Below are 26,248 nucleotides of genomic sequence, written 5' to 3'. Positions count from 1 at the left end.
CTTGGGCGGCCCGCCGGATCACCTGACCGCACCCCCCGCGGTTTGTCTGCCCTCTCAGGAGGCCACGGAAAAGCTGAGGGGCGATTCGCACCCCCTGGCAGCGGCTGTTTATTAAACCGGTGGCGTTCCGGCTGCGTAGGGGTTGACCCAGGGGCAGGAAGTCCCGGCGGCTCCTCCCTTTGCCCTCCCGCTCCCCTCCTCTTCCTCGCCCATGTCCATTCCAAGATGGCCGGTAAGTGGGGCTGGCGGGCGGGGGGCGCTGAGGCGGCTCACCCGGGGCTGCCACCGTCCTCGCCGTAGCCCTCCGAAACCAACCCCCCGCTATCTCTCTTCTGTTTTTGTTTGTAGGGATCCCTTTGTATTTTGTGGATTTGCAGGATGACTTAGATGATTGTGAGTAATTGTTTTTTATTTTGTACCCTGTTCAGGCCCTCTCCCACTCGGGGATTCTTCTATCTCTTATCTTTTTCTCTCTGCGTTTTTATCCGGGTTAGGGCGAAGGGAGGATTTTTGAGGCTGTTTGTATTGGTAGGTGAAGGCTTCTAGGGCGCCAGGGCTCACAAGTTAGGAGTGTGTTCGTGTCCCTGCTGAGCGCGGTGCTGACAGGGAACCGGGTTTGTTCCCCCGCCCGCAGCTGCCGCCTGGCGGGCCGGGCCCTCCGAGGACGAGCAGCCCCTTGACCTGGGGTTTTTGGGGGGTGCAGCCGCCGTCCCGCTGGGGAAGGAGAAACGGGGGGGCAGGCCCGGGACGGCGTCTGGAAACCGGCCTTCCCAGAGACCATTCTCGCTGCTTCCAATGGCCGCTGGACCGGATTCAGTGTGAACAGCACCGCCAGCGATGGGTCGCTGGGGCGGGAAAAGGGGCCTGGCCGGCGGGGGTTTAGGGAATTAGCACCGCTATTGTTGTTGTCCGTGGAAATTAGCCTGGAGTAGCCGAGTGTTTTCCTATCTGTGGTAGTGCAAACGGGTAAGACTTAAATCTGTCGAGGCTGGTAAGGGCGCTGCTGTGCTGGTCCTGCTCCTCGGCAGTGGGAATACAAGAAAACCCGCCGTTGCGTGTAGCCCAGTTGCCAATACAAGCCGGTGATTTTAGGTTTTAAGTACTGTGTAGCGGGTCCTGGACCAGACAGCAGTTCCACCTGAAGCTGCTGTAGTGCAGAGCTGTGTCACAGCTCAACACCTGTCAGCCAGCTTGGGAAGAGCTGTTACTTAAGGAGATAAATATTTGACTAATAATTATATGAACTTGTGTTGCTTTAGAAAGCAGCTGTACACATGGGGTGGATTGACTTTTCTATTACAAAAATGAAAACAGATACCTGAATGTGTACCACAAAACCATCATTGTTTAATAGCACTTGAAAATGTGTGACAGGTGGATATCTAGCATAAAGAAGCTAATTTAGGAAGAGGGTGGTCTTCAGGAATGCCAGGGGAAATGTTAGGATACCAGTGACATCTAAAGTATTCTGTACGGAAGATGTGCAGGGACATTGCCTCTGCAGGTGGGAGGTTGTTCTGTGGGATTTTGTTAGTGGCAGTTCTTAGGTGTTGCTCTCAGTCTTTGAGGATTCTGCATTTCACTAGTAGGTATCAAAAAATGGTGTGTCATTTGTAATTTGATTAAGTTTTAGAAGGAAAGTTGGGATATTTTGTGATATAAGTGATGTATAAATTTGGAGATTGTGCATGTAAGAGTTCTTTGGTTTATGTTTGTATTTTGTAATATCTTTAATATTTCTCTTATACAGGTAAATTGCACCTGTGTGAGTTTTAAAGAATGAATGTAAAACTGTCATTAAAAAGCATCCTCCTTCCTTAATAGGCTTATCTGTTTGAAAAGCTAGAAATCTGAAAAAAATGCAATAAGCGTGGAGGATAGTACTTGAAATACACGTATTTGATATCGAAGTGTTTAAAATTTTGATAACACTGTAAGAAGTTGCCTAAAAGGAGGTACTAAAATTTATTGCTTAACTGTAGTAAGTAAATGTCTTCACTTTATGTGACAGAAAGTATGGATGTGTTGAACAGGATTTAGGTGAGAAGAAATTGGCTGATATATATCCATGTGCATATGCTGATTTAAAGACTGTTCTGCAGAGGGTTGCTCTAGCAAAAGAGCTGCAACAGTTGTTGCTGTAGTACCTTATTTAAGAGTTGAAAATATCTTTCATTGCACCAATTTTAAAAAACAGCTCCCAAAAACCCGAACAAATGGTGCTAATGAATGCTTAGCTATTTTAATTGATTGGGTTTTTCCGAATTGCTCCCAGTTCCTTTCCTGATTTTTCTTTTCTGTAGTAAGGGAAAAAAAACACCCAAACTAGGGTCATTTGCACTCTGTTTGCCAAGTGTGTAAAGTGCAAGCAGCGGAAATAGATGCAAACTTCCTGTAGTGTTCTGTTACGGTCTTGGCCTTGAACCAGAGGTGAGAGTCACTAGGAGTTAAGTATTCTTTCTCCAGTAGTGTTCAGTTTTTGGCTGTTCTCTTGAGATTGTGAGTAACGGATTTGTCTGGTAAGTTGATTAAGAAGTTTGCCTGTAGGCAAAACTCTAGTTTGAGTCATGAGGTTAATAAAAATGTTCAGATAAAGTTTACTCATAAGCAGTAATTAATAAGCTTTTTATATGGGTCACTTAAAATTTGTGTAAAAGAAATGATCAGTTTCAGGCTAAGCTTGTAAATAGATGTGCGTTTTTAGAGCACTATTGAAAATTTATGATTTAAAAATATTTAAGTTCACTGAAAGGTGTTCTCTGTTTGTATTTACAGCAGTTCAGATGTCCCTTCTAGACTGAGACACCGTTGTGCTAGTCCAGTGGCTAGTCTAGCAAAGAGTTCATGGTGCATTTTAGGAAAACCTTAGTGAAATAAATAGCTGGAACTGGAGTTTAACTTAACTAAACTGGTCAAATAGTGTTATGCACATTGAAAATCAGTTCCATTGAAACAAATGGAGAGACTGGGGGACTCCTTTGAATTCGGGGAAAATCTGTAGTAAAATCTAAGAATTTTTTTCTGTAGAGTAAAAGCTGAGGCTTGGTACCTCTTGGTAAATGAGGACTTTTTAATATAGAAGTGATTTATAATGGGTATTAATGTAGTTTAGAGCCAAAGTTCATTGTGCCAGATCTCAGATTAAGGGGTTCTTTAAAGGGGAGTGTTTGTAATATAAAGCTGGTGAAGTAGGAGTGAGGGTAGAGCTGAAGCCTAATTATCCTGATTAAGGTACAGCCCCTTCAATTCTGAAGAAATTGTAGTGTCAGAGATCGTGGAATTACATACAGACATAATTTAACCCACTGGCAGTTTCAGAATGCATTATGAAGTAACACAGGCTTTCCTTTAAGGTGTGCAAAAGCTTTGTACTGATTGGGGTGACACTGGGAAGGGCTCTAATTTCTTTAATTAAAGCAGCATGCTGAACATAGGTGTTACATAGCACTTTACATAGAAACTTATTTAACATGCAAGCGTGTCAGTGGGAGAGGATGGTGTTCTTGTTGTTCCCATTTCACAAATAGGGGAAGCTGGTGCTATAAAAGAAACTAGTCCTGTTTTGGTTTTAGTTACTTAGCCAGAGCTCTGCTGTTTCTTCACATGGAATCACCATGTCCTTTCTGTTGCTCCAGGAGAGGGGGTCTCTACATGTAGAGGCATAACCTACAATACCCAGATTATAGTCTCATAGGTGCAGTTTCAAATACAGCCTGTTTGGCTTGTTGTTGTGCTTTCAAGTTATTATCAGTTTTGTTCTTTCTTTACTGATCTAAGTATCTAATATTGTGTCCTGCCAAGTCAGAAACTGGCCTGTTGTTTTCAGTGGATGTCACTCTCAGAACATACGCTGGTTTGAGAGGCTACTGCATGCTGCTGAGAAGCAGTGTTGGTTCAATTTGTATGTAGTTCAGTATGATCACAGTTGCTATATTGTTTATGTGAATAGAGTGTGTATAATTCTAGGAGTGCTTGGTTGGGAAAGTTGTAAACCCAGAGCAGGAGTATCAGCTACCCAGCTACCCTAGTGCAAGTCTTTCTGTGGCTTTGGCTGCTGTATGTATATCCATTGCTGAAATGAGAGAATTTGTGTTGCAGGCAGGCTATTTCACTGCGTTTGTTTTAAGGATGAAGGATTACAAAAAAATTGGCAGTGTAGTTACCCCGTTTCCTCTTCTCTTCACAGTCTTCTTGCCTGCAGTCTGTAATCAAGTGCATGTTATTGGAGTAGGTGACTGTAAGACTTGGTGGGGCGAAATTTGATATGGTAATATTTGGTTAAAAGTCTCAAACTGAAAATACAACCAAGTTTTAGAAAAGAGTAGATTTGCATGGGAAAGTCTGTAGTTGATAGGGCTGTAGTAGAAAGCTCCCGATATGTTCATAAGTAAGGTAAAGTTCAATTTTTTTCCCAGGGTTATCAGTCTGAGTTAGAAGTACAGGACCCAGTAACTCCAGTGAGAAAAATACCTTGGTAACTCTGAAACAGTCTCAAGAATTTACTGTTTTAAAGCAATATAGTTCAGAATTTTTTAGCATTGCTAAAAATTCTGTTCCTTTTAAGGGGACTGATTTTTCCTTTTGAAATTGTGAGTTTCTGGCATGCATTTTGTCAGCTGAGCCCTCTTAACTCATAGTGCATGTGGTTAGTCCGCTCAAAGTGTGAAGTAAAATGTGTTAAAAGCCAAGGATTTTATGGCACTTGAATTAAATTTCAAAGCTTGAATTTACAGATCTTTGTGCAAATGTTGCTCCTGACTTCATTAGGTACAACCTAAGATGTTTTTGTAAGCAGTTTCCAGTGATGCACAGATAATTTTCCTTTGGAGAATAGCTCTAAAAAGAAATAGTTATTGATATAATGTATTTTATACTGTAACAACTCTTGCTGACTCTTGGATTTATTTTTTTTAATATTTTTTGGGGGCTACTCTTCTTGTCTTTCAAGTTGGGTTTGAAGATTATGGACCAGACTGCGATAGCATGAGGATAACGGCATTCTTGGATATTCCTGGACAGGATAATTTAACTCCACTGGCTCGTCTAGAAAAATATGCATTCAGTGATAACATATTTAACAGGTATGGGCACAACAACTATGTTTGGTAGCTTGAGTCTGATAGCATTGTGGATGTTAAGGTATCATAACTTCTGTTGCCATTCTTCTAAGCGCACGCCTGGTATTATTTCTGTTTGAATAGCTTTTATATAACATTTCCATAAAAAGAGGTTTTCATTCCTGGTTGTCTGAATAAGATTTCTCAACTCCATCTTTGTTTTGTTGGGACGTGGAGAAACTGTGTAACTGATATGCCTGAATGGTTGAAGAAGAGCTTTATCTTTTTTAAGGTTCTCATTTAGATTTGATAAATTCCCCTCGCATCACATCTCCATGTCATTGGCAGGATATTAAGGCAATTAATATGTTGTTCACTCCACAGGCAAATTATTGCCAGAGGTCTTTTGGATGTCTTTCGAGATTTCAGTAGTAATGAAGAAGACTTCCTGACTGTAATGGAAATAGTAGTCAGACTCTCTGAAGATGCAGGTTTGAAAGTTTGTTTTGTTTTGTTGGGGTTTTGTTTTTGTTTTATTAACTTATTTTACATAAGCTGCATTATAGAAGGCAATAACTTTCAACTTTGAGAAAGCAATGACTGAACTAAAGAAATGAAATTATCTAACAGCAATATCTGTCAGTGAAAATGACAAATTTTTTCTCTGTGAACTTTTTTGTATGGGAGGTGTATAAATGAAAGCCTCTTAATTAGCATGAGGCCCGAAGTAATATTTTTAAGCAGTTCATTACATCTGAATGTGTGGTGTATGTTGCATGGAACAATTGTATGCTTTAATGCTTTATGTGCATACATTCCTGCTGATCCCAAGTCTCTGGACTGTGATGATGAATACAATGCTGTTCTATTTTTATTCACCTTTCCTTTAAGAATAAAGTCTCAGTTGTGATATTTTGTATGTTTTGAGTATATTCATTTTTTTCTGTGGTGAAAGATTAAGTACAAAAAGCACTGCCTTTTTCTTAAGGTTCTTGATCTTAATTTTGTATTTACCGATGTAGTTTTGACTTTGTTTTTATTACTAGAGCCAACTGTACGTACAGAGCTGATGGAACAAATACCTCCTATTGCTATTTTTCTGCAAGAAAGTCGACCAAAATTCCCAACAGCATTTTTTGAATACCTTATGCCCATAGTAGTAAGATACCTCACAGATGTTAACAATCAGGTAAGAAAAATCAGACTATGTGAATTGAATTGCTGAAGAATTGTGTGGTTCAGTGAATTTGAGGCATGAGAAGAAGATAATAGGAGAGTCTGTGTTGGTTGATACCATGTGTGATTCAGCACACTTTGCTAGGGAGGCCTGAATATATATATATATATAAAAATACTTTTGTTAGCAGATAAAGGGAAATCTACAGGATTTATCTGGCAGCATGTTGACACAGTCTGTTCCAGGAGTCGTGACTTATAACTGTTGTCTTCTACTTCGTTTTCTTTGCTTTTAATCAGAATTTGATGAAAGAAATCTAATGGTTATATTAAACTTCAGTATTATGAATTCCTTATGTTGTTAAACCAGAGGCTTTTTGTGCTGCTGTCTTTGTTTTTAACTTGTACCTGTGTCTTCACTGAAAACATACTATTAGTGGTTCTCAGATCACTAAATTTTTTTATAATGATATACTTGTTTTCTTTGTTCATATGAATAGGTTAGAAAGGCAGGTCAAGAAGCACTGCTTATTCTGCTAGAACAAGATCTCGTTTCTCAGAGTGACATTGAAAATAAGGTGTGTCCAATTCTGTTGGACCTCTCTGCTCCTGACAGTGATGATGAATACAAGGTGGAAGCTGTGAATGTAAGTGAATTTGGAAGAAATATTGTATTTTAAACCATTTTTCAGTCACTTTTGTTCCCTGTCTTTTAGCAGTGCCTATTAGATAGCTCTACTAGAATATAACGACTTTGTGTGAGATTTCCGTGAGCATAAAACCCAGAAAATAAAAATTGAACTTGCATTCTGAGCGTCCTGAGAGTTTTACATAATAATTGAACTTAAACTTTCTAGAACATTACTATTTCAGTTTGGTCTATTCCTTCTCTGCTTGTTAGTCACTCTGTTGTGAATTGAGAAACCGCTGTTGTGACACAATTGAAGCTTAAAGGTGCTAATCTGTTTAGCCTTGAATCTGTAGATTTCTTAGTTGTTTGTAGTGTTGAGCGCCACCGAAATAATGTGAATTCTCAAAGGATTTGAGCAAGGTCAGGACTTGATGCACCATATTGAGATGATAAAAATGATCTTAACTGAACTGAAGAAGAATCACAGAATGTTAGGGATTGGAAGGGACCTCAAAAGATCATCTAGTCCAATCCCCCTGCCAGAGCAGGAACACTTAGATGAGGCTACACAGGAAGGTGTCCAGGTGGGTTTTGAATGTCTCCAGAGTAGGAGACTCCACAACCCTTCTTGGCAGCCTGTTCCAGTGTTCTGTTACTGAGAAGAGGTTTCTTCTCAAATTTAAGTGGAACCTCTTGTGTTCCAATTTGAACCCATTACCCCTCGTCCTATCATTGGTTGTCACCAAGAAGAGCCTGGCTCCATCCTCCTGACACTCACCCTTTACATACTTGTAAACATTAATGAGGTCACCCCTCAGTCTCCTCTTCTCCAACCTCCAGAGCCCCAGCTCCCTCAGCCTTTCCTCACACGGGAGATGCTCCACTCCCTTCAGCATCTCTGTTGCCCTGTGCTGGACTCTCTCCAGCACTTCCCTGTCCTTCTGGAACTGAGGGGCCACAACTGGACACAATATTCCAGATGTGGTCTCACCAGGGCAGAGTAGAGGGGCAGGAGAACCTCCCTCGACCTACTAAACACCCCCCTTCTAATCCACCCCAGGTACCATTGGCCTTCCTGGCCACAAGGGCCCAGTGCTGGCTCATGGTCATCCTGCTGTCCACCAGGACCCCCAGGTCCCTTTCCCCTATGCTGCTCTCTAATAGGTCATTCAAGGTTGTCCTGACTGCTGATGTACTGAGCGCTACTTATGAATGCCTTTGGCTAAGTGTGGAGGTACTTTGGGTAGGCTTTCTCTAGGTCCTGTACCTTTTGTGCGAGAAGGAGATAAATTTGGGTTTCTGCGTCAATGAAGTGCTTTACAGTTTCTTTACGTTTGCACTACCAGGTTGCACAATAATGTTGGAGAAGTATGAATGATGACCTGATCTTACTTTGTAAATGTTTTGAAAAAAGACATTCCCTACTCACTTTCAAGAAATCAGTTGACTCCACAGAAGAGTGCTGGTGTGTAATTACATTTCAGCATGGATATCTGACACCTGACCTGTAAAATAGTTTGACCAGCTAGATTTTCCTTTTCCTCGTTTGGGAGTTGGGTGTTGCTGAGGCAGTTTTCCAGGGTGACCACTGAGCAGCAGATGCCTTTTAGGAGCCTGAAAATTAGTAGGAAAGTCCTTGAATGGTGTCTTTCTTAGTTCTTATTTAGCATTCTATTAGGAAGGCAAATGTTTTCAGGAGTAAAGCTTGTTTTTGTGGAGGTTGGAAGCTTCAGTTATTTATTGATTTATTTATTTTAATAAAAATAGCAAAATGAGCACTGTTAATCTGACACCACTAGTGTAAGCATTAAACTCCTGATGCTGCAGGCAGAACAGTTGAGTAGAAAGGTACATGAGAGCACTGTTTTAGTGTTGAAAATATAAGAATTATAGCTAATTATTTGAGAAAGTGGGAGCTGAAAGGAAACATACTATCCAAAGCACCAGATTTTTCAGAGCAGAAACGTGATTTGTAGTGGTAGTTGAAAATGACAGTTCCTCAGAGAAAGCAAAGTTCATGATCATGTTACTACTTTTCATTAATTGTTCTGTGATGTTATTTCATTAAATTTCCGAGGATGCTTCCTGTGAAGTCTGCATTAGCTCACATGCATAGCTAGTTGGTGTTCCTCTCAATTTTCTGTTGTACTGCAAGCTTTTGTTTTACCATGTTGTCTAAGCCTATAAAGAGCTGGGACTGTGCATGTTTTTAAGTGTCTGAACAGTCCTGTTAAAGCCAAGGGACTCATATGCTTAAGCCTGAGATATTTCTAATATTCTTAAAGATTGTGATTTCGTATGTTGGCTAGTGCAAGGGAACTTCTGTCTCTTCTCCACACAAAATACCAGTGTATGCCACACCGTAAAACACCTAGAAAATGTGCTTATTAATGAAAGTCTATTTAACTGAATAAAAAAATACAATAATCAGAAATACTGTATTCAGGCAGAATGGCATAGAATGATTTTAAATAAGAATTATGGTTATTCTTCACATAAAACAAGTGTATGAAAAGACAATGTGTAGTGGTTAAATCTGTTTGATGGTCGTTGCTCTCTTGCTCTTGGAAGTAATTTTTAGGAGTATTTGGCTGTGTGTGCAAGCTTTATAGTTTTGTTTTCATTATGCATATCCACTTCCTGATTTATTTTTTTTTAGATAATCTGTAAAATGGCTTCTATGTTGAGCAGAACAACAGTTGAGCACATGCTGCTTCCTCGTTTCTGTGAACTGTGCAGTGATGGGAAGTTGTTCCAAGTCCGAAAGGTTGGTGTGTTTTCAACCTTAAACTACTTAAAAATGAATTTTGTTGCTGTTCAAATGCCTTCCTGAATAATTTAGTCATAACTTTAGCTGGTTAACTTTGAAAGAGTATGGAAGAGTAGTTTTAATTTATTGGCGTGGTTATAGTTTCTGTAGTTCAGTAAAGAAATCAATAACAGTCCTTAGTGAATAGCTTTGTTTTCGCAGTTAAACTGATCTTGCACATTAATAGTTTTGCACAGCATTTTTTTAAGCTACCATGCTTGATTATAGGATGCAAACAAGTCACCTCATCTCCACCATCTTATTTCAAAGCCAGAAATTCAAAAGCAATAGATACTTGAGACACCGTTCCTTTAATAAAAAAAATGAAAATCTGGTAGTACTGAAAGGAGAAATCCTAAAATTGTAGGACTTATTTTGGTTCATATTTGAGTACAAAAGGGAACTTGTTGCATAAGAAGTTTTAAAATATTTTAGTAGGCTTAAGGGTCATTCAGAGCCTCAGCTTGGTCCTTAACATAAGCTGCACTTGTTGGGATTTGAGCTGCATTATAGCCTTCTAAATAAGCCTATAGAATGACTAAATTAATATGGTCCTATATTAACTGATTTCTGATTTAGGCAGCCTCTTTTTTCCAACATGAGGGAATGTCCCTTTTGCCTTATTTGTATTATTTGCAATGTACTGTAAATGACACTAACTTGAGACCTTAATTAAACTTTACTTCAGCAGAGTACTTAAGCCGGTCTCAGCCATAGCAAAGATAGTTCTGTCAGTACACCTAAGTCCTGACCCTAGTATCATATTTTAGTCTACTTTGGTTTTGACAGCTGCTGTTCAAAGTAATTTAAGCTGTCAAGTAGGCTTATTACTGCCTTTTAATGGTTGCTGAGGTAGATGATGCTCTTCATGCAGAAACCTTCATTACTATTGATTTCAAAGGCATGTGGCTTCTGGAAGCTTCCTCTAAAGAGTCTTTGTTCAGTATGAGTTAATATTACAGGTGGTTGTTACATGGCTGAAATTTGAATAGCCAAGCAAGTGCAGCTGTTACATGGGATCAATAATGCATGGTGAAGTTGATAATAAAACTAATGCACTTGAAAGAGCCAGAATGTTATTTATGGCTTTTATTTATTTCTTAGATTTGTGCAGCTAATTTTGGTGACATTTGTAATGCAGTTGGGCAAGAAGCCACAGAAAGACTGCTGGTACGTAAATATCAAAATCCATTCACAAGACTGGTATTTCTCAGTTCACAAAGTTTAATAATGAGTTCTTTTGTCTTCTCTGTAAATGAATCAGTGTGCATACATTTTTTGTAAATTGATTTGGCTGAGGCTTTGGTTGCAATTATATAGCAAACCCAAGAATAGATAGAAATGGAAAGTTCTTGTTTTGCAAATGTAATTGACGGCATACATAAAAATACACACACACACTTCAGAATTACTGACTCTTTTTCCCCTGCACTAGATAATCAGTCAATTTACAATTTCGGGAAAAATAGGCCATTAATAATGCCTTCTATCTTTTCCTAGTGCATATATTGTAGTTATACGTAAAATCCTAGTGAATTAAGTGGCAGACAGGTTTTTTTTCCCCATTTCTTAAGTTAATGCATGTTTTTAACCTCTCTCTATTTCTTCTGTTCTTCACTCATTTTATTCCAAGTTACTGTTGTCTCCAGTTTCCAAATAAATACCTTGATAGAAAGTTGCAACAGTCTTTGTTTAGTCTTTAATCTTGGTTTTGCTTACTTTTGGCAGATCCCCAAGTTCTTTGAACTCTGTTCTGATAGTGTTTGGGGAATGAGAAAAGCGTGTGCTGAATGCTTTATGGCAGTGTCTTACACCACATCTCCAGAAGTTCGCAGAAGCAAACTGTCCCCGCTGTTCATCAGTCTCATTAGTGACACCTGCAGATGGGTAAGTGACTCCCTCTGTAATTGATGATCTTCCCAGGCAGATCATACACAAATAATGGGCAAGTGTGCTGTGGAAGTTCTCTGAAGTAAATTTGCTGGGATTGGAGTCTAACCTACTAAAATACAATTTCTTCTAATATAAGATAGTGTCTTATTTTTTCTCTCTTACTACTTGGAATTTCTGTCAACACTTTGCTGTAAGTGTAAACACTCTTCTGAGAATAGGTTGCTTGTGTTAAAGGTATTAATTGAAGTAGACAGTGTCCTTCAAATTTATAACTTTAAAAATCTTACTATGATTGTATAGATACATGCTTAATACTCTAATACCCTTTGCTTAGGTGTCACTTATTTGGTAGTTGATAATTAGTATTAAATGAAGCTGCCTTAGTAAGAATCAATTGATTCTTACTAAAAAATCGAACCAGATTTTTATTTTTCAGCATGAATCCTGTCTTTGTACTGTCACAGGTTCGTCAGGCTGCTTTTCAGTCTCTTGGCCCATTTATTTCTACCTTTGCAAACCCTTCAAGTGCTGGTCTTTACATTCGAGAAGATGGGACACTGAGTATCCGACCATCAACACAAGATGTGAATTCCAGTTCTTGTCAGCTAAGCAGCAGTATAACTTTAACATCCTCCAGTACAAACACTACGTTGTCCAGGTAAAATCATTGGGAAAGGTGTGGTGGAAAGGGGAAGAAACAAGATAATTCTTTTGATTGCTGTTCAGGGCTAAAAACAAACTTCTCAGCTTGAGAATATAGTTCCAGAAAAGGTATGAAGAGTGAGGTCACACGTGTCAGAGTGTAGCCACGTGATTGAAAAATTCACTTTGGTTTCATAGGCGGGTAAAGGGAAAACTGGTGAAGTAGAGCATAGTGATAATGTAGATTGTCTTTCTGCAGAAAAAATAAGCTGCCATCTTTTATGAAGTATTTCACTGAAAGCTGTCGTGACAGAGTACTTCAAGTCTTGTTTGGATAACTGTGTGTCTGTTACCAGTTCAGAACAACCAATGGAAATCAAACCAGAACCAGCGACTGAGGAGGCTTCAGCTGAAGTCAATACAGAGCTCTCAGTTGAGAACATAAATGAAGAAAGTTCAGATTGTTGCACCAGTCCTGGAGAAGATGTGTCTCAGTTATCTCAGGGTGACAAAGTTGCTGCTGGTGTCACAGAAGTCACTAAGGACAACTGTTTTCCTGGAACAAACTCAGAGCTACAGTCTTCTGAGGACCTGTTTAATACTTTTCTGTACTGGCGCCCTCCTCTGCCTGATATAAGTCAGGATCTGGAGTTGCTTCAGTTCAAGACTGAAAAGCACAAAGACAGCTGTTCTGGGCCATGTAATAACTGTGTTGCTAGTAGTGAAATAAGAAAAGTTCTAGAAAGCTTACAGGAGCACATGGATGATCCAGATGTTCAAGGTGAGACTCCAACAATAAATCATTTTTCCTTTGAGCAGGTTTTTTCCTGGCCTTTACAAACCCGTTGACTGTGTTTCAATTGACGTGGTGTTCATAAGGTGATGAGACTCCATGAGTAGTAAATGATACACCTCTTTTTCACAAGACCGGAATGATTTCTAGAACGTTTGGGAAGTGTTCCTAGCTCCTGTTTGCATAAGAAACAGCTTAGAAAAAAAAACCTCTGGGCTTCTCTTTATCTTTTCAGCTTAATTCACTAATGCTTTTAAGAGCAGTAGGGAGACTAAATTGTCATCTTTTGCTTTATACAGCTCAGGTCCAAGTGTTGTCTGCTGCTCTCAGAGCTGCTCAGTTTGATTCTGTTGGTGATTACGAGACCAAAAAAATGGAAGAAAGCAGTGGCAAACTTCAGAACAAAACTATTTCAGATGAAATGGCTGTTTCAGATGCTACCTGCAAACAGGTGGAAGAAGACACACTTTCATCCCCGCCCTCTCAGGATCACATCAGTGACCAGTCTACCACCAGTATGCTGAAAAGCACAGTAAGTGTCCATTGTGCTCCATGTCTGAAATTAATTCTTAGCAGCTCAAGTTCAGTGTGTGTTCATGTAGTTTCTGGCATAACTGACCCACTTCTGATCTAAAGCCTTTGAATACCACTACACCGTAACGATCATACGCTACTCATTTTAAGTAAAAAAAAGCCATTGAGGGCTGTTATTTCTGTTTGCACAAAACTTACTTAAGAATTAAAGTTTTGGAGTTGTCTTGTCATTTTTTTTTTTTCATATGAAATGTACCAAGCACAGTCTCACCTCTTCCCGTAATGAATCTAAAATTAGTCTTTCATCTCCAAACAGGAAGCTGAATCAGGTGGTGACACATAGACAGTTCCTGGTTACTATTTCATGATTATAATATATAGATAAGAGTAAAAAGAACTGTTTGCACTATTCTTAATGTTGCTGGAGCTTATTGTGAAATATAAAGAAAAGCTCTCCTTGTCTAGGAACAAAAATCTCACAACTTGAACAAACAAAAATGTAAAATATTGTGTGAACTTTAACCTTATATGTTTGTCGTCTTTTAAGCCGTATAATTCTTCTGGGGAGAGGTGTATGCTTCATAATTTGGTAGGCTCTGGAGTTTCTAGCAGTATGTTCTGAAATAATTTTCTTTTATCTATGGTATTGATTGACTTGGTGTAACTGCTAACCTGTCTTGTTTAATATCATTTAAATTCATGCCAAGAAGAAATGCTATTTAAGAGTGTAGTAAAAGTAACCATCCAAAATCTAGATGAATATTGGGTTTATTGTGGTAAGTTAAATGTTTTAGAAATCTAGTTACCATTCCCCTAGTTGCTGCTACAATCTTAACAGTATTTATACAACTCTTTGTGTACTTGCATGAACACACTAAGGCTTTACCTGTAAAAGGCTGTTCTGTTGTGTGATGCTTTGAAATGTCCCAAACAGCAGTAAGTCTAATTCATTTAACTAGCCAGTACGTACTTTTACAGGACTCAGAGGAACAACATGGAGGAACCACTGTACTTCTAAAGAGCGAGCAAGAAAATAATCCGCCATTTGAAGATGACAAGTCAAAATTACAGGTGATTAAAATAGCATCTAACTGCTTTAGTGGAATACTGGATACAGTTAAACTTTAATGCAGTGATAGCTTTTGCAGTTGATCAGTTGCAGAAGGTGAAAAAATGTTGTGCGTATTTGAGGAGAACCCTATTTTAAATGGGAAAGCTAGAGAAATTCTGTTGCCTTTTTGGTGCTTTAGAGGCAATCTGTGCAACCAAGGTAGGCACTGACGATACTGTTTTCTCACTGGATTTACTGTTTGTCTTCAGCAAAGAAGAAATTTTCAGTTTGGTTTGATGCAACATCTTGAAAAGTAGTAGTTACTGTTCATTGCTGACTGCTGTGTCCTAATGAGAGGACAGAGAACCACAGGGGTCGTTTACATGTTGTAAAGCCAGCCCACAGAAGCCATGTCTTGCCACTGTCTGTTTAGCTGCCAGATGCTTAGGAGCAGAAGAATACTGTAGCACAAAAGGCCTATGTTCTTTCTGATCTTAAAATAAAGGAAAGCATGTTTTGCTGATGTGCTGTCTCTCTATAGGATATCATACCTCAGCCTTTATTAGACCAGTACCTGTCAATGACTGACCCAGCTCGAGCCCAGACGGTTGATACTGAAATCGCCAAACACTGTGCATATAGTCTGCCTGGGGTGGCTTTAACGCTGGGCAGGCAGAACTGGCACTGCCTGAAAGACACATATGAGACACTGGCTTCAGATGTACAGGTAAGGAAAAAAAGATTGATAAATCAGAACTCTGAGTAGTTTTTCGGTTTAGTTTGTTGCGCTGAAGTTATAACATCATATGCTTTCTTATAAGGGATTAAATGTGCACTAAAAAGATAAAATTCAAGATTTTAATCTTATTTGTAAGCTCTGATTTAAGTATTCTACTGTTACGTAGCTAGCCCTGCTTCTTTTGCTCTCTCGATCCTCATACATGTGTAGTTCAACAGCTTCTTTATTTCAGTTATGGTCCCTAATCTAGTTCCCTTCTCAAACTGTTTGCAGTGGAAGGTCCGTCGGACACTCGCTTTCTCCATACATGAGTTAGCCGTGATTCTGGGGGATCAGCTAACGGCTGCTGATCTGGTGCCAATTTTCAATGGATTCTTGAAAGATCTGGATGAAGTGCGTATTGGCGTCCTTAAACACCTATATGATTTTCTGAAGGTAGGAAAGTGTAATTTAATTTCTTAAGATAATTTTTTTCTGACTCCATTGCATTAAGAGTTTTTTATGAGAAGTGCATGGATCAGTATCTATTTACACGTTTAGTTTTGTGCAATACTGCCATTTTGTGTGTGTGTCTATTGCTTGTTTAAGGTCCTTCCTCTTCTGTCTCATACCACAACTGCTCAGTCGTATGCCCAGAGATAATGCTTTGACGGGTGTTCTTGCAGAAGTGGTGACTTAATCTATTTTTTGGATATCAGTTTTGCGTGTCCAGGCATTTGATTGATTGCGGGCAATTTTTAGTAAGCCTCTTGTGAATAATCCCTTGCTTTCAAGTAGAAAAATGCAGATAGGTGTAAATAGACTAATCCACCAGAGAACTGCAAGTATTGAATTTTATCAGTTTTATACTAATAATGTTTTTTCTTTAGTTACTTCATGCAGACAAAAGGCGGGAGTATCTTTACCAACTTCAAGAATTTGTGGTGACTGATAACAGCAGGAACTGGAGGTTTCGTTACGAGCTGGCAGAGTATGTCATTTTGTTAACTTTTGATTTTTTTAATCTATGTTAATAACTCTGAAATAGGTAATTGCATTCAGAGGTTACACCCTAATTAGGACCTGAAAGGTTACGACTGTTCTTTATTAAGTAATTGAACTTAAAAGCTACTGGCTGTTGAGAGTTTTTTTTGAGGGGGTTTGGTATGGGTTTGTTTGTTTTGGTCTTTATTTGGCAAGTTGCCTTGTAATCAGCTGTGAATGAAACTTATACATGATTATACTAAATGGAGATGTGGTTCACTTGCCCCTTACAAAATAAGACAATCTGATAGATACTATGCAGTGCGGTTTCAAATTTTATTCATTTCTAGACTGCCTTGTAAAAATTGGCGAAATACATGTACGGAGTGATTTTTCTAATGTGTATCAAACTAAAAACCGTTTCTCAAAAAATGAGTTTATTCATTTGCTATTTTCATATGACTGGGTGTATAATGGAGATAAGAGTAACATCCCACAATTCTTTTTCAAGGCCTGTTGATGTTCGAAACACCCAAAGAATATTTGTAGGAATCATTTGCAGCTAAAATCTGACCTTCATGTTTATTTCGATGCTTTGTTTGGGCTATGGAGGATTCACTCTCCCTTTGCAGTTTGGCACAACAAACTAGTTGTCACTGGGGTGGCAGAACGTTGTGCAGCGGTTCCCTGACACCTAGTGGAGACCGTCACTGCGCCTGGTTTGCGCGCGGTTGCTGGTTACACACTGGCAGTGCTGGGGATAGAATGAGTTTGGTGATACAAACCATTTTCTGAAATGCAGATTTCTACACCGAAGTAAATGTTTCATTTTTACTTTGAGAATGTGCAGGATATTGGTCTGAAGTTTTAAGAAAACTTTTTTCATTCTACTTCTGTTGGTAGCTTTTGTTATTATTTGGGATAATTTTGATTTACTGGTACATCTAGTTTGGATAAAAGTTTCTCTTGGTCTTCTTGATGGATTAAAGCATGTATCTCTTTAATATGTGTGTAAAGAGAAGAACAAACTGTTCACGTGCTTTGTGACAACCACGGTATTTTTGAAGCTCCAAGTGATCCTTCCCTATGTTTAATAGATGATATAATCAGATCAGGTTAGTGTTGCACTTGCTGGAGTTAATCACTTTGTGTATTCCAGGCAGCTGATCCTGATACTGGAGCTCTACAGTCCCAATGAAGTCTATGACTATTTACGACATATTGCACTAACCCTGTGCTCCGATAAAGTTTCAGAAGTTCGGTGGATCTCCTTCAAACTGGTAGGGGATTTAGTTCACTCCCTGGCAAGAGAGGTCTCTTTTTGTAGGATTCAAATGCAGTGATGCTTTTTGAATTTTCTAAAGGCTACAAATGAAATTATCTTCTTTTTTTCTCCTCCTTTTCCCCTTCCCGTGCTTCACAGGTTGTAGCGATACTACGGAAGTTCTACGCAAACAACGCAAATGCACTGGGATTAAATTTCATTAATGAACTTGTAGTGCGGTTTCGTCACTGCTCCAAGTGGGTTGGAAGACAAGCTTTTGCCTTCATTTGTCAGGTTGGAATATTTTCTCTCTGTTTCAGTGTGTTCGTTTAATTTTGAGCCATTTTGAGGCTTTTCAGCAACGTGGGCAAAACCAAAATTTGGACTCAAGGGGGTTTTTTTTCGTAATTATTTGGGTTCCATGGTTCTATGGGTTGATAAAAGACAGTGGCAGAGTTGGTCTGGTCTCAATAGGGGCATGTGACCATCCAGTTTTGAAACTGTGCTCCTTGTTTTGTTGTGTGCCTCCAGCTGAAATAGCTGATCCTTGTAGTTTCTGCTGTCCCAGTAGAAAAGTCAAGAATTAAGTCCTTAAACAGAGATGCATTTGGTGGAACTTTGACATGCTCAGATAAAGGTTCACAAGAGCTCTTCAAACTGCCGACAGGTGCTACATGCCGGGAACTGTTTCCCTCTTTATTTCCACTTACCTTCCCTGTTCCAAAACAAAACTGCTACTTTACTAGCAATGAGGAGCAGGGGTTGAATGTTGGAAGGTAAAAGGGTGATGACAGGCAAGAGAGCAGGATTTCCTCAAGTAGAGCTGAAAGTAAGTTACCTACTCTTGTTGGATCATCCTCAGCCAAAATTCAGAACGGTAAGACATGTTTTCATACCAGTGTTTTCAAGGTTGTGCTTATTTCACCACAATAGAGTGCATTTGTTCAGAGTTCAACAGTGACTGTTTTAATTAGGTCAAATAAAGGACAAGATGGAAAGGCATGGCAAATACTGTATTTTTAACAGAAATCTTGCTTTCTCGTGTACTGTGTTTCTCCTGCAGGCTGTAGTAGAAGAAGAATGTATGCCTGTTGAGCAGTTTGTTGAACACTTACTCCCCAGTCTTTTGAGTCTGGCTTCTGATCCTGTGCCAAACGTGAGGGTCCTACTCGCCAAGGCCCTGCGGCAGACGCTGCTGGAGAAAGGTGCGGGCAGCAGCTTCCTTTGGGAGAACCAACGTTGGGCGAATGCTCTTTCTGCCGCTGGTGCGGATCTTGATAATTGGCCCAGCTGCTGAAAGGCTTTTTGGTTCTGTCTATACTCAAAACAGAATTATAACTCGGGATGCTGGGTTTAAGTTCAGGTGTAGGAGTGCAGGTGCAGGGCTGTGTTTGCTGCAGCAGCTCTTGAAGCATCATCTCCAAGTGCCCAAACCGGTATCGAGCACCAAACGAGTGTCCTGATTCATCCGCTAGGGGGCGGTGGCGTCCGTGGTTTGAGCGCGAGGCGCTGCGGGCCGGGTGATGTCACTTGAGATCATTTTGATACTTTTCAAACCGTTTCGTTAATGAATTTATCGTCTTTGGGTTCTTTCTGAAGTGTCTTCCTTTGCCGTTTTAGTCTTAAGCTCCCAGCTGTACCAGGAAGGGATGTCATTTTGTGTGCTGCTGCAGTGTCCTGTATTACAGTTCCTTCAAAGCAAAAATTCAGCTTATCTGTGGTTATCCAAAGGAAGATGCACAGAAATCTCCTCTACTATTTTTTTTTCAGAATGAAGTATGGAGAATGTTTTGTAAAGCATTGTACAGAGGCAGCTTTCTGCGCTCGCTGTTACTGGTTGATACACTTCTATTTAGGGCTCAGCAAAAAGAGTTTATCTTAGAAATACTTAAGTAACTAATAAGATGAGTAAGAAGCAGCATATTTCTCCTTCTCTGTGAGCTTCCTTAGCTTGCTGTAGTTTCTCTAAGGAGCCTAGAAATCAGATGAGCCACCCCAGATGTTTCTGGAATCCTCTGTATTTCTGCACTACTTAACTCCTAGGGTTTATTCTTTTGGCTTTGATTAATATTGTCTTTTTCTCCCCTTATTCTAGCTTATTTTAAAAGTGTTGGCAATCCTCATCTGGAAGCTGCAGAAGAGACCATTCTAGCCCTTCAATCTGACAGAGATCAAGATGTGTCCTTCTTTGCCACCATAAAACTAAAACAGGGTAATATGGACAATACTACCCTTGAAAAACAAAACTAATGTCTTGTTCTGCAGTAAACACTGAACATCAGAATGGTTACTCACCTTATGTTCGCGGTTAGTACGAATAATGTAGACAAATAAGAACGTTTTTCTTACCTACTAGAGCTGGGAAGGGTCTGTGAGAAAAGTTATGATGTTCATTTATTTGTCTGATATGTGTGAGTAATTACTTAAGGTGGTTTTTTTTTTGTAAATGTGGGTTAAGTATTGCATATAATACTTAATGTGTTACAATACAATACTTAAAGCGTTACACCGTACACAATGTTCCAGTATAACTTGAATTCACATTTCATTTTTTACAAAAAATTTCCAGTAGTAGAGCAGTCTGCTGTAGCTTAAAATTGTTTCTAAATCTTAAAACCTGATTACAGGAAACTTACACAAAGATTCTTTTCTTCATTTTTACTATCATTTTTGTATGGTTTCAAGTATTGCGTTTTAAGTGAAAAAAGTGTATATATGTGAATAATTTTGAATTTTAACGAAAAATTATGAACTTAATTCTGTATCAGCAGAAAAAAGCTCAAAAATCATTTCATTTTATAAAGTAGTTACTCTGCTACAATTAAGGCATGGTTCATTTTTACTTAACATGATGTGATATTTTTCAAAGCACAGCTCAATGTTCTTTGTATACTGTGACTTTTCTATTGATTTGTTATTTCTGAGCTGTATCCTTACAGGCGTTCCCATGTCTGGTTTAGTTATGCTGGCTCTGGTACTGGTAGGTAGAGAGTGAATTTCCCAAAGTGACAGTTGCTTATTCTGCCCCAGCAGAGTTCTCTGCATGGAAGCTATTCAGGGATTCACTTCCTGCAGTGGGTGCTGTACCTGCAGAAGGATATTACAGAATTTTACAGGCTTAAGTTTTCACTTGTTTGTTTTACACACCTCATTTAAAAAAAAACAACATCCTTTAACTGGTCCAAATCCTGAAGAGCCTGCTAGTTTGTTCCAAAGAAACAAAGGCCCTCTAAATTCTGAAAAACCCCAAATAACGGATGTTCAGAGGAAAGGTGGTGATGCAATTTGTTGCTCTATAACTTGTGTTGATTGTAAGGACAGGGACAAACAGTAAATGAAGGTTACGGAGATCCTGAAGCTTAAGTAGGACATCTGTGTATTTAAGCAGGTGTTTTGGAAGAGAGAAAGAATATTCAGCTAGAACATGGTTCTGTTAGCAAAATCAGATAACTTGTGATCAGTTTGAAGAATTATAAAGCTAATATTTTTTTGGTGGGTCCTGTCTGCTGCTGTGTCCCAGATCTGCAGATAATGTGTGGCCTGGAGGATAAATGATCTTACTTTTTTAGATTGTGGATTGGAACTTTGTCCCGTTCAAAGATTGATGTTTAAATACTAAAGAAATGGTTTTGTGTAATAACAGTTACTTTGTCTGCGAACACAATACTTTATCATAAATAGACCTGTGTAAATATTTCCCCGTATTTCACTGTTACACTAAGTGGTTCACATGGGGAAGGTCACTTTTTCGTTCTTGTTTTGTTTCCAAGTTGGCTTATCTGCAATACCGCAGGTAGGTTCCTCGGCTGGGTTCTGTATTTTTGGAGGGCTCAGTTTTGTATAAGTTTGTTTAACTGTTCTTGTATTATAATATGTACAGTATTTGTAATAAATTGTTTCCTTGTGAAATCACAAAATGTGTTTTGGGAGTTCCAGGCAGAATTATACCACTGCTGTTAGAGCAGGCAGTGTAAGCTCTGTAAACTCTGCAACATTCTACATTTCATTTTTTACGATTTTTTTATAATTTAAAACTAATGTTTCTTCAGTACAGACTTTTTATGATTGCATTTCTTAACAAGAAGACCTTTGAAATTAATTTTTTCTAGTTCTAATATCTTTTTCTAATGCTGGCATTATACTGATATTTTCTAACAGTTCAGATTTTCTAAGGCCTATTTCACAAGGTTTTACTTTTGTTTTTCTATTCTCAATTTATTAAATTTCTCAGCACTGAACAATTTTAAGTGTGTGTATATGTAAGTATGTTTGAAATGTACTGTATATAAATTAAATACTTTGAAATTTAACCCAATGCAGGTTTGTTTGTCAGATAGTCTTAAATAGTTACATTTACTTGCAATAATCCACTGGAAAACACAAGCTTCTGTATGTTTTAGCATGTTTGGTTAGTGTTCACTAGAGATTTTCATTGGGATATGTGTAAGCAGTAAGCCACCAGCTAGAAAAGTTGACTAAAAGTCTAAACAAAGTTACTTGGTTTGAACACTATTTTGGTACTTCTCTGGCTCCAGAAATCATTTCTGGTTTAAATTATATGATTTCAGTAGAACGCTTAAAAGCTTTAGTTACAACTCTACAGCTGCATGCGCTAACAGGTGGACATCATAGTTTCGGGGTGGTTTTTTTATAGGCAGTGTGCAGGTCTGTTAAACACATTTACCCTCTATAAGGTTTGTCTTTTTAGTTTTAAACTAGAAATGATTTCAGCACGACTAAAGACCGCACTTTGTCTTGTACTAGCCAAAGGTATGCAATGATGAGTAGAGCGGTGTGTTCAGGTACAGTTCTCTGGGTTGTTTAAATTATGCAAAAAAAAGTATTTTAAAAGCCAGATGGAACAAAGTTAAGTAGTTGATCCACTTTCACAACAGCAGTAAGAATATAACTTTTAAACATATCTAGTGAAGGAACATGAACATAACGTTAGTGGGTGCAATATTGCTTGGATGCTGTAGGAAATGATCAAGCGCTTGGAAGCCAGAGCGTGTTAGTCATGTTGCTCGGAATTCGGAGCGGCTGGGGTCTGTGTGACCGATATGTAGCGGCGGTTCTGTCTGTGCAGAGGTGTTTAGAGCCCAGTTCTGTGGGGACACTCTGGAAGTGTCATTCCTGTGTCAGAAGAGAGAATCTATGTAACTTTGTATTTATCTCAATAAATCCTGTGACTGTTTTATAAACCAACTTTGTGGTAACTGGCTTTTGTTGGGTGTGAGTGTATTCTTTTGGGTAATGAAGGGCCTCCACAGGGTGTAAACACTGTCATCTCTCAAACCAGGATTGTGTGTGGAAATTCATCATACTGGGCAGTAAAAACTCCATTAGATGCGCAGAGACTTGCAGTTGCTCTTCCTGCACTTTCTCCTTGATGTGAGTGTGCCAAAAGTGCTTCACAACTGAAATGGTTCTGTTGGAACTGGAACTCTAACAACATATACTTAAATGAAGGGGAACTTGTGTATGCTGGGTGAGAGTGACATTGGATCTTTATCTTAAATCCCTCCCTCTCCAAACTTTAGCCTGGGAGGACATTCTGAACTGTTTTGTTCAGTGTGGTGTTGCTCTCAGACATCCTACATTAATTAACTCCATGTAGTTTTTAGGCCCTGGGGAGTGGGGATGGGAATGAATAATCAACACCTGGCTGGGTAGTTTTGCTTCTAATCTCAAGAGTCTTCTCTATCTTCTGCTGCTGCAATCACCCTTTTGGCTGTTTCAGACACTCCCTGGCTGCTCCATCCTGTGCTGTAGAACAACTGCCAGATGCTGCAAAAGAATTCCTGACCTCCCCTCTCTTCTCTGCAGGATATTGGCTGATGAAAAGGTGAGGAGAATAAACAGTCCCTGCACCCCCAGGAAAGCCTGTCCACAAGCTGCTATGTAGTAAACTGGAAACACAAACAGCCATATGATCTTTTTATTAACACGTTAGACTAAGCTTGTAGATTGAGATCTAGACTTAAACAAAGAAAACAGGAACATAGAATGCAGGCAACTTTGGGTATTTACTGTAGTCCATCCTCCTCTGGCCATACTGATTCCAGAGTAAGAATGGGACTCGATGTGTGACAGTACCAAAGTCACGAATCGGCAGACGTTCCCTGTTTCATCCACTGTATATGGTGCTCACTTACAGACACGTTGAGTTTGTGATCCTCTCAAGTCCAATTAGTAAGAAAGCTTTGATTTGTATAGAAGAAAAAGCTTTGATAAAGAGTAATGCTGCTTTCTAGATTTAGGGCTGGAGTATTGTCTCAGCAGAAACACGAGGTACTCGAGCTGATTTGTACTGTAAACCTTCAGGCCTGAACCGATGTGGTCATGAAATATCCTTTGGCACCTTTTATGAAGAGCCATTATCTCTGCTTCCCTGGCCAAACTCCAGCCTGGCTAATCGCATTCTGTTCCTCCGCATTTCCCTGGCCACTGCAAATGGGCACTGCAGGGTTCTTTGCTGCCTTCCATTATCTCTTGTAGTGTTGTGGTTTGTTGGCAAGCAGCTCCTCTGCCTCATGCCACAAATGGCTTGTGTTTTGGTATTGGGCAAATTGGACTGGCGGCTTGGTGTAGTTTTTTCTCCATGTTTTGAGTTCCCTGTGTGGTGAAGATTCTTCTCAGTGTAGAGTACAAAATAGAAGGATGTGCAACAAAAGCAAGCGGTCCCCTTTGAAATGAAAGATATATTGGAGTAGGAGTTCCAGAGAAAGAAGTTTGACACTGCTGATTTTTCAAATAAAAGAGAAAAAAAAAATCAAGAAATAACCGTACAGCTGCTGTAATAAAGTGCTTCCACTTACTAGATGAGAAAACCATGGTGCACTGTGGAAGATGTAGCCCAACATGGAAATGATTTCTCAGGAAGAACAGCAGCATGAGGCACCTGAAAATTGTTCCTAAGAGGCCTCTCAGCAACACTTCAGAACTCATATGTTTGGCTTTATTGCAAAAAAAGAGGAAAAAAAAAAACCAACGCTCCTTCTGGAAAAGAATGTGGTACAGGACTGTTTCCTGAGGCAGCCTAGGTTTATGAGTTGTCTGCTGGAATTAAGGCCCAAAGTCTCACCTAGCTGCTAAGGAACCTGGGCTTACATGGCCAGTGCTGTCTCTTTGTTAGTTTTCCCCAAAAACTTGGGTCTTCTTCCAACAAACTTAGAAGTACAGGGATTACAAAGAGAAACAGTTTCTGTAAGATTTTTATGGTGCTTAATAACTGTATGAAAGGAAAACCCAAATTAATGTTTCATCCAAGGGGATTCTATGAATAAGCATTGTTAGAGAATCAAGATGGGGCAGAAGAATAAGGAACAAGTAGGTATTATTTACATGATCTCGGAGTGATTTATGTATCCTCTGAGTATGAATAAGAGATGTTAATACCTATAAAGAATCAGCCTACTCTTTTGATAGAGTTTGTGTCCATTCTGCAGCTGGGGCACCGCGCCATAGGCAGAGTTACTGGGACTGGGGCAGGAAAAGGAGTGGGTAGCACAGTGAGCTTTCATGGCAGTTTGTTGCCAGCCACACCGGTCATGTTGAAACTGTCAAGTTTTCTCCTGAGACAGTAATATTCTGAGGCAGAACAATTGTTACCTGGCTGAGACTGCACAGCATTCCACCCTCTGCCTACTCAGGCCACAGAATTTTACCCAAATGGCCTCGCCATGTGTATTCAACACATCGGTTCTGACGTAGATTTGGAGACAATGAAAACCACTGTTCTTGCTAAGTGTAATGACTTCTGGTGTTGGAGAAATTCATATGGGAAAACAGGATTTCTGATTTTCATTTCACTCTTTTATTTATTGTTATTGTATCTAGAAAAGCTTAATTTTTACCAGTTCTGTGCAGTGCTTTATCAGCCACTAAAATACAACAGGAGTTGTGAGCACCAGTTCTGTGGCTCTGATATTTGGGCTTTTTTTGTTGCTTTGTAACTAAATAAGCCTTCTTTCTTCTTTCCCCAGAAACCTGCATTTGCACAATGGGCAGTTCTTTGGGCTGGCTGAGCTTACTCGATTGTCCTGAATGAAAGGACATTTGTTAATGAAAGGACATTGGTTAACTGCTTTTTTAAATCATGCAAAGTGAGCACTGAAGAGTGAGGAGGAAATCCTGCCTTCTCTGACAGTGCTCCCTTCAATCCAGCGTTTTGAGCCTGGCTTCCTCGGAGCTTGTCTCTGAATCACGGTGTCATCTTGCAGTGATTCCCAGAACAAAGGGAATGGCCACAGCAACGTCCCCCTGAATGGAACAAGGAATGTCCAGTTGTGTATGAGCAAAGGGCTGGAGCATTTGTTCAGTAGGCAGGTTGTTAATTCCACTGATTAGATGTGTCTGGAGCAAACTGCAGCTGCCTTCAGAAAGGAATTGTACGCTGTGGCCCGCAGGTGGCATTGCCTCCCCTCCTGTGCCTTGTCACATTGAGACTCAGCCTGGCCAGTTGGGCCTTGCAATGGGTGTCTGGTCTCACATCCTAAAATACACACAGTTCAAGGGCCAGTCAGTAACTTTCCTAGAGACCCACGCTTCAAATATAGGTCACTGGGCGTGATTTGCAGGTTTTAGTTATGAAACAAGCTCATGTACTGGTGATGCTGTGGCTGACAACTGGCTTGACAGCACAGCTCTCAAACATGCTCTTAATTTGTAGCTTAAGTATTTATAATATTGTTCTC

At 39.5% G+C, this 26,248-nt stretch overlaps 1 protein-coding gene across 3 annotated transcripts; it reads left to right on the top strand.

Annotated features, from left to right (window-relative positions):
* Positions 1 to 121: 121 nt before the first annotated feature.
* LOC308046525 (serine/threonine-protein phosphatase 4 regulatory subunit 1-like) lies at positions 122 to 25,586 on the top strand. 3 transcript variants are annotated; one of them, XM_080354424.1, is made up of 22 exons: positions 122 to 232; positions 349 to 393; positions 4,949 to 5,081; positions 5,442 to 5,548; positions 6,104 to 6,246; positions 6,734 to 6,880; positions 9,524 to 9,631; positions 10,778 to 10,843; positions 11,402 to 11,560; positions 12,031 to 12,224; positions 12,565 to 12,989; positions 13,301 to 13,533; positions 14,514 to 14,606; positions 15,128 to 15,313; positions 15,599 to 15,760; positions 16,195 to 16,295; positions 17,448 to 17,568; positions 17,712 to 17,846; positions 18,616 to 18,757; positions 19,648 to 19,764; positions 23,293 to 23,397; positions 25,538 to 25,586. In XM_080354424.1, the coding sequence occupies exons 1-21, from the start codon at positions 226 to 228 to the stop codon at positions 23,322 to 23,324; spliced, it is 2,856 nt and encodes a 951-aa protein (XP_080210550.1). In that variant the 5' UTR covers positions 122 to 225; the 3' UTR covers positions 23,325 to 23,397; positions 25,538 to 25,586. The 3 variants fall into 3 exon arrangements, with proteins under 3 accessions (XP_080210550.1, XP_080210549.1, XP_080210551.1); XM_080354423.1 differs by lacking the exons at positions 23,293 to 23,397; positions 25,538 to 25,586 and having other exon boundaries at positions 19,648 to 22,731; XM_080354425.1 differs by lacking the exons at positions 10,778 to 10,843; positions 23,293 to 23,397; positions 25,538 to 25,586 and having other exon boundaries at positions 19,648 to 22,731.
* The last annotated feature ends 662 nt before the right edge of the window (positions 25,587 to 26,248 follow it).

This window comes from Nesoenas mayeri, assembly GCF_963082525.1.
Source record: "Nesoenas mayeri genome assembly, chromosome: 16".
In the NCBI taxonomy this organism is placed as follows: Eukaryota; Metazoa; Chordata; class Aves; order Columbiformes; family Columbidae; genus Nesoenas; species Nesoenas mayeri.
Note: the sequence above shows the minus strand (reverse complement) of the source record. Positions and strands in the feature narration are given on the sequence as shown.